The following is an 8,900-nucleotide window of genomic DNA, read 5'->3' as shown; positions in this document are numbered from 1 at the left end:
TCGTGTGGACACACTTTTTGGCCAAGGTACACTGTCTGGATTATTTTCTAGGTCCGAGCCACGAATCTAATCCACGGTTACATTCGCGTTCAGCTTTTTATTCGGTCCCAAACATTATGCCGTGCCGCTTTAGCTCTACGAGCTTAGGGGCTGTGGCCGAGACCAATGGCCGAGACAAGAGACGAGCCGCGAGCCGAACCACGAAGCGAGTGTGTACATTCGCTATGGCCGAGACACGAGGCGAGCTGTGAATGTAATCCGCGGTATGCTTTAAACTCGTCTAATTAAATAAATACATAAATAATAAATAAATAAATATTATAGGACATTATTACACAAATTGACTAAGTGCCACAGTAAGCTCAATGAGGCTTGTGTTGAGGGTACTTAGACAACGATATATATAATATATAAATATTTAAATACATGGAAAACACCCATGACTCGGAAACAAATACCCATGCTCATCACACGAATAAATCCCCTTACCAGGATTTGAACCCGGGACCATCAGCTTCGTAGGCAGGGTCACTACCCACTAGGCCAAACCGGTCGTCTCAGAATTAAGTACTTATACTTCTTGATTGCCTCTTAACAACTTCTCTAGTAAAGTTGTCTATACCTCAGAATAGATTGTTTTTTCATTTATATATTTTTCCAACAATTCTCACACGTTTTCACAAACTTATTTAACTTGCAATATGTTCTATTGTATGTAAAATGGACCCGGGTATGTCCTTAAACTACGTCCACAAGAGAGGTATGGGCATTGTGAATGTCATCTCGCTCTGTGTGGTAGGGCACAGCACAGCGGATGTCATTCCAGATCTAGAACAGAGCCCAACTGGGGAAGTACCTCCACCTTACAGAAAATCGCAGCCAAATAACACTAGACCCTACTCATAGTGTTGTGTTTCTGCCGGTGAGTAAGGTTGCCAGAGCTCAACGAGGGTGGGAGGGGGTTAGGGTCGGCAACGCGCATGTAACTCCTCTGGAGTTGCAAGCGTAGATACGCTACGGATACTGCTTACCATCAGGCAGGCCGTATGCTTCAAAGAGCATATAATCACTACGTATGCTTGTTTGCCACCGACGTAGTATAAAAAAAATAATAATAATAATTTTCTCACGGGTGCACGCGGTATAGCACATCCATACGATCGTACCATCTATGAATTCGCACGTCGTGTCGCTCCGATGTGCGAGTGGGATGTCGCTATAATACTCGCATAGTAGACAGAAGAGAAGCATCCCAGCCATGTAATTGGGATCTAATAAGCGCTTATGTAATATGTTGAATTTTCAGGGATGGTTCTTAAATACGTGAGCCGGCTTAAAAAGTTAATAGAGGTTTATCACGTTTAAATTGAAAATGTGTATGTGTGTGCGAAATGTGTTCCAGGCATTATAGTGCTAATAGGCGGGCGAACCAGACCGCGACCTTGGTCTGGTCCGCATATCTCCTCGCTCTCACTCATAGCTGCGGACGTATAGCAAATAGCGATTAAATATGCCTCGGACCGTGCCAAGGTCGTGGCTGGGTATGCCTATTTGATGCCTATGGACCAAAGAATACAATACTCACTAGGCTATGGATCAACTATGAACCCAAATAAAAACTACCACACAACACACGAAAACTATTTTGAAACTTACTACTTAGCATAGCAACACTAAAACTACTGTCAAAATTATCAAACATGAAATCAATTCGAAGCGAGTTTGTATAAACAATCAATCATATTTACATAGTTTTTTAAATAAATAACACGACCTTTCTGTTATAAATCCAGTGCTACGTGTGGTTTATTTATAAATGACCCTTGGACGTAAATACCAGCAGCCCTCCGGGTAAGCGAGACCTTAACGCTCTGTTGGAAGTTAACATTGCATGAGATCCCACTAATGGTAAAGGATTGATTTTTCCCTATTTATAGGAATGCTGGGGACGCTCGTAAGGTCTATGCTAGCCAGTCGAAGGTCGGCACTCTCTCGGGCTGCTCATCTTCAGTAAGTTTAAGTTTTCTAACAAAAACATTCCTTAAACGGTGTTGTGAATCACTTCCTATAGTTTCCATTCAGCTTTGCTTGAATAGATAATTAGATTTTTATTTCGTTCTTCGTGTGAACTTTTTGGATTATTTTTAGCGCTTTATGCTGGATTGATGGTTAATAAGTTAATAGATGTTAAGAATACTAATCTGGGATATTTCTTATAAGAATACCTACTTAATGATAAATTACAAATCTAGTGAATATAGTATATTGATTCATACATAGAGAAAATATTTAAGTTTTAGCTTTAAAAGTTATAAATTTTTGGGTGCTATAATCAAGTTCTTTAATATTGTGTGTAGTAAAAGTTATGAAATACATTCTCTTTATTTTCCTTGATTATATATCAAATATACAATAGAGTTTGTCAAGATAGTATCAAAATATAGAAGATGAGCACAACCTTTTCAATGTACATGCTAGTGACTGTAGATATTGTCCCACAGATTGATCAACAGGCAAATTGCGGGGATCTTTCTCTTTTACTCTCATTAAGACGTAATTGAGAGTGATAAAGAAAAATGCCTGCAATTGACAAACTTCGATTTTCGTGGTTATAGCCCAGGGGCCAGAATGGACAAACAGAAAGACCAAATTTTGTAGTCGAACTCTTGATGACACAGTATAACATTGATAGGAATGACATTTATAAATTGTAATACTGTAAATTGTAATACTTTTAATACTGTAAATAGATGCATCAAATATTTTTAGACAATTATGCAAAAAAATATTCAGATATTATATATAGAATTAAATAGTTTTGGTTTTTAATAAAATAAAATGGTATGTTTGAATAATTATTTATCTATCTATAATTAGTATATAAGTACATTACAACTGTTTTTTGGGTGAGGGTTGGTTTGAAATCGCAAAGAGCACTTGAATAGCCGGGTCCACACAAAGTGAGCCCATGCGCGAGACAATTTCCTAATGCACAATACGGCCAAGGCACGTCTACACTGGCCGTATTGTGCGTGAGGAAATTGCCTCGCACGTATGCTTGCTCTGTGTGGACCCAGCTAGTAAATCATTCTTAACTGGAGAAGTCAATAATCACTATTTCGATCAAATAAAATAATGTGCTCCATATTAATTTATTTATGTAATTACAATAAAGGGTAAAGGGTCGGCAACGCGCATGTAACACCTCTGGAGTTGCAGGCGTCCATAGGCTATGGTGACTGCTTACCATCAGGCGGGCCGTATGCTTGATTGACACCGTTGTGGTATAAAAAAAAAAACAATATCTAAACCCAATTACAAAAGTATCATTATACCAAGTATGATTTGTCTCAATACTCCATTAGTACTTCATTCCGCAGTAGATGTGTCAAGTGCTGTGTTAGATATTGACAGTCAAAAAAATATTTTCTTCTCTCTTTTCATATTAAAAATATTAGAATGTGTGCTATGCCAGTTTTGTCCTTTATCATGTATTATTTTATTTCTAAAACTTACAAAAACAGGGTTTATAAAAAAAACTTCTATTCTAACCTAACTATGTACTATGCAATAGGTATTGCTGCATCAAGAATGAACGGTCTCGGGGTCGCCACTTTTTTTCCTTTTGTGTTGTCTTTTAACTTTTTAATGAAATATTTTGCTTGGCACACCAAGTGTTTCAAACACAAAATCATAGGTTTGTTCAAAACTTAATAACTTGAGTTTGGTCCTTCATCATAATATTTGTCCAACAGATATCACTGTGCGATATGATCGAGCCACCAGACTATGAGGAGGTGGCGGACAGGCTCATGGGGCCCCGGGACCCCCTGGCCTATCCCCCACACGACATGGAGCTGTGCACGGTGCCCCGGCGCATACGGACTGTCACACACGTGCTACCTGACGAGGATCTGTAAGTAGGGCTCATGGAGAACCCCCTCCATCCCTCCCATTCTATTGATTTTTAATTAGATTGCCTTTTTTTTATAAGCCTTAATAGGCTACACGACCGCCCAAAAATGTAGCAAGACAAAAGGAAAGGTCCTGAAATTCTAAATTTGTGTAAAAGATCGGCCCTTCCCGCGTACGTTTTTCAAATTTGCCGCCATTTACTACTGATAAATTTAGTATTCCAGACTAGTACCTACGTGACCCATCTAGCGTTATAGTTTTTAATTTTTTCTCTCGTAATATTTGCAGGAGCAAAGCGCCGATGTTCGTCCGCGACTGCATCCGCACGTACACGTCCGACTACAACGTGGTGGAGCACAAGCACCGGCAGCACTCGGGCTCCACGCTCGGCCGCGAGCGGCTCGGCGCGCGCCTCGAGCGGCTGGCCTCCGCGCCGCGCCAGCTGTACGAGGTCGACGAGGACCAGGTGCCGGCTCTCTTTAACATATACCCGTCTCACTCTAGAGCGGCTGGCCTCCGCGCCGCGCCAGCTGTACGAGGTCGACGAGGACCAGGTGCCGGCTCTCTTTAACATATACCCGTCTCACTCTAGAGCGGCTGGCCTCCGCGCCGCGCCAGCTGTACGAGGTCGACGAGGACCAGGTGCCGGCTCTCTTTAACATATACCCGTCTCACTCTAGAGCGGCTGGCCTCCGCGCCGCGCCAGCTGTACGAGGTCGACGAGGACCAGGTGCCGGCTCTCTTTAACATATACCCGTCTCACTCTAGAGCGGCTGGCCTCCGCGCCGCGCCAGCTGTACGAGGTCGACGAGGACCAGGTGCCGGCTCTCTTTAACATATACCCGTCTCACTCTAGAGCGGCTGGCCTCCGCGCCGCGCCAGCTGTACGAGGTCGACGAGGACCAGGTGCCGGCTCTCTTTAACATATACCCGTCTCACTCTAGAGCGGCTGGCCTCCGCGCCGCGCCAGCTGTACGAGGTCGACGAGGACCAGGTGCCGGCTCTCTTTAACATATACCCGTCTCACTCTAGAGCGGCTGGCCTCCGCGCCGCGCCAGCTGTACGAGGTCGACGAGGACCAGGTGCCGGCTCTCTTTAACATATACCCGTCTCACTCTAGAGCGGCTGGCCTCCGCGCCGCGCCAGCTGTACGAGGTCGACGAGGACCAGGTGCCGGCTCTCTTTAACATATACCCGTCTCACTCTAGAGCGGCTGGCCTCCGCGCCGCGCCAGCTGTACGAGGTCGACGAGGACCAGGTGCCGGCTCTCTTTAACATATACCCGTCTCACTCTAGAGCGGCTGGCCTCCGCGCCGCGCCAGCTGTACGAGGTCGACGAGGACCAGGTGCCGGCTCTCTTTAACATATACCCGTCTCACTCTAGAGCGGCTGGCCTCCGCGCCGCGCCAGCTGTACGAGGTCGACGAGGACCAGGTGCCGGCTCTCTTTAACATATACCCGTCTCACTCTAGAGCGGCTGGCCTCCGCGCCGCGCCAGCTGTACGAGGTCGACGAGGACCAGGTGCCGGCTCTCTTTAACATATACCCGTCTCACTCTAGAGCGGCTGGCCTCCGCGCCGCGCCAGCTGTACGAGGTCGACGAGGACCAGGTGCCGGCTCTCTTTAACATATACCCGTCTCACTCTAGAGCGGCTGGCCTCCGCGCCGCGCCAGCTGTACGCTGTCGACGAGGACCAGGTGCCGGCTCTCTTTATCATATACCCGTCTCACTCTAGAGCGGCTGGCCTCCGCGCCGCGCCAGCTGTACGAGGTCGACGAGGACCAGGTGCCGTCTCTCTCTAACGTATATCCGTCTCACTCTAGAGCGGCTGGCCACCGCGCCGCGCCAGCTGTACGAGGTGGACGAGGACCAGGTGCCGGCTCTCTCTAACATATACCCGTCCCACTCCAGAGTGGCTGGCTACCGCGCCGCGCTGGCTTTTTTAGGGTTTTTTTTAATGCGGACGATAGTAGTACCAGTCATACCATGCGAATCAAACGAATTCGTAAAAGGGTAGATGGTGAGACAAAAATATTAAGGACGCATCGTACTTAATAATGCTTAATGCTTTAGCACTTTAGAATCTTTAGTCGTCCAGTCACCATTCCTTCATTTTTACCCGCCTAACAAGAAGACACCTAAACGGTTTTTACGTAACACTTAGGGCATTTAGGAAGAAGACAAAATTAAAAGGTCCGAGTACGGCAAGGACATTCAGCTATAATCATATTGCCGTGCTCTTCTTATTCTATTTTTGTTACTCAGGTCCCAGAATCCCAGCCATCAAGCGGACGGCAATCTGTAGCATCAATATCATCATCATCTTCGTGCAACGAGACCCTGACCCCGCGCGGGTCCTGGGCCAGCCTGGACCTCCGCAGCTCGTCCTCGGACCCCCTGCTGCCGGACCTCTTCGAGAGGCGCCCGCCGGAGCAGCAGGACGCCATCAACGAGGCTCGGAGGTATGGTGACTGTTATAGCACAGAATAATTAAAAAGGTTAAGGTAGAGAAGATCAGATATACAATATTTGGTTTGGTTAGGTTAGCCGGTCAACTTGGATAACTAGGACTTCAAGGGACCTGAAAATTTGTCTTACTTAAAGAGGTATTGCTGGGTAAGTGGAAATCGGGCCTTTCTACTCGGAATTTTTTTTGGTCCCATACAAGCTTTTGATCCTCGGGAGGAAAGGGATTGACATAAAAAAAAGTTTGTCAAAAATTATCTTTTTCTTGCACCCTGTTGTTTTGAGAGAAGGTGTTCTAAGACAATTTTCGCGTAGCAGCACGGGATCTGGTGATCTGATCTGGATCTGCCCTCACTGACCAAAAATGAAAATCCAGCCTGAAATGTACAGTCAACCAATTTGAATCCTAGGCCACTATAGAACCTTGTCGCTTTAACTACTCTATACATGACATTCATCACTCAATAAGCACTGTCGTAGAAGTCATTATGACATGGTTCTATAGTGGCCTAGGAATCAAATTGGTTGACCGTACACCGTTGTTTAAGTACCTACAGCACAAGCCTTATTGAACTTACTGTGGCACTTAGCCAATTTGTGTAATAGTGATCTATAATATTTCTTTATTTATTTTATCTTTGAGTTCGGCTGTACAAGCGCAAGAGTTAGAAGCGATGAAATAGCTTGTAGACGGTCTTTCCCACATTACCCTTAGTCTCTATTACAAACATTATAGGCGACGCTTAGGGTTTCACACGTACCGCAACCTACCTTGTACGATCAGCTGCAGAGAAAAAGTACCCCCCTGCATACAAAGTTTCTAATCTGGGGGGTACCTTTTCTCTGCAGCTGACTGTACCAAAGAGAACTTGAAATAGAGGTGTATTGTCAAAGAAATCTTTGTAGCGACGTAAATTTACTGCCATCTTTCGACATTCTTGCCACATTATTAAAACTTACAACGCCAAATTTGCCGTTAAATTTGTTAAATATCAAAAAGTAGACCAATTACTTGTTAAAAAAAAAAAGAAACGTAAAAACCATTCAGTTCACGCTTACGGCGTTTTTACTTTTGTAGCTGTTTGTGGTGTTTTATCAAAAACGCTTCTAAGTTTAGACTCGGTATTAAGCAAACAACAGAAAAACGCCTCTTAAAATTGATAAAAAAAAGTAAAAAAGGCGGAATCGGAAAATACTTGGATAATGTAAATATAATAATTGGATAGTGTAAATTTATTTATTTATTATTTATTTAAACTTTATTGCACAATATAACAAATAAAGTACAAATGACGAACTTAATGCCTAAAGGCATTCTCTACCAGTCAACCATCAGGCTAAACAGAAACAGTAGTACGTGCAGGCATTAAACAAAAAAAAAACAGAGTAAGTAACTTAAAACAAGCAAAACAGCGATAAATAATATATACTAACGGTTATAAACTTACATAAATATACTATAATTAAATATACATACATATATATTAATTTATGTACCCAGTGCAAAAAATACTATGACTACGAAGGACAATTAACCAGAGAGCTTGTCGAAAAAGTGCTTACGTAACATACGCTTAAACGAGAGATTGGTTTGAGCCTGTCTGATGTTGAGTGGGAGATCATTCCAAAGCCGGATCGCCTAAATTGTGTTCGACTAAAAAAAACAAGAAACACGTATCTACGTTATAAAAATGAGTTCTTTTAGTGAAGAAAATATAAATGTTACTGGCAATAATACATCGCTTTCTTTCAACAATTGTCCTCACGCCAATATAAATATTATTTTACTAAGGTACTTATAGTTATGCAATTTTTTTGTTATGTCTTCGCAGTCTTGAAAACCACAATATAATGCCTCGGCTGGAAACGCTAAAGATGGACTCGTATTATTTGAGGGCCTCCACTAATGTGTCGGCCCTCAAACTCACTCGTCCATCTTTGAGCGGTTTTCCGGCCTCTCCTACAATGTACTATGCTAGAACTTCAAGACCTACAATAGTTCTTTTGGCCGCTACAATGAATGTCAATGAGCTAGTGTTATAGCTCAAAACGAATCTTACAACATATATATTGATGCCATCTATGAGGTACAAAGGTCACTAGATACTTAAGTTTTGCAATAGAAACATATGAAACAAAAAAAAAATTTAATCTGTTTATTTCATATCAAAAAAACATGCATTTTTCTAACTTAACTACTAATCTTAAATTAAAAAGATTTTTTGAGTTAAGGAGTCTAGGCGTGTAGAATTAATTATACAGTACACTTCATCTTTGTATAAATTTTCATTATTTTCGCATTTTAAGCATGTGTTTCTTTATCATAGATCTAACTTGCCCACATGTTCGACCTTCTAATGAGCTTACTAATTAATATGGAAATCTATTCAATATACGCGGTACAATGCATTTCCATACTCTTCGAAATTATATCTGCCAGTTAATTTATTTGTTAATTAGCTATCTAATACTTGGACATTGTGAAACGGGCCCTTAGTTTAATAATTTATTGGTAGAA

General features: G+C 42.8%; 1 protein-coding gene across 1 annotated transcript in view; it reads left to right on the top strand.

Moving 5' to 3' along the window:
• Window positions 1–458: 458 nt before the first annotated feature.
• LOC133518498 (dedicator of cytokinesis protein 7) overlaps window positions 459–8,900 on the top strand; it is an 83,716-nt gene continuing 75,274 nt past the window's right edge. Inside the window, exons 1-5 of the mRNA XM_061852216.1 lie at window positions 459–1,851; window positions 1,938–2,010; window positions 3,756–3,916; window positions 4,204–4,381; window positions 6,182–6,378. Coding sequence (XP_061708200.1) covers window positions 1,817–1,851; window positions 1,938–2,010; window positions 3,756–3,916; window positions 4,204–4,381; window positions 6,182–6,378 — 644 coding nt within the window. The 5' untranslated portion in view covers window positions 459–1,816. The remainder of the gene's footprint in view (window positions 1,852–1,937; window positions 2,011–3,755; window positions 3,917–4,203; window positions 4,382–6,181; window positions 6,379–8,900) is intronic.

Source organism: Cydia pomonella, chromosome 5 (assembly GCF_033807575.1).
Source record: "Cydia pomonella isolate Wapato2018A chromosome 5, ilCydPomo1, whole genome shotgun sequence".
Classification (NCBI taxonomy): Eukaryota; Metazoa; Arthropoda; class Insecta; order Lepidoptera; family Tortricidae; genus Cydia; species Cydia pomonella.
The sequence above is the reverse complement of the archived record's forward strand: the minus strand, read 5'-3'. Positions and strand labels throughout refer to the sequence as shown.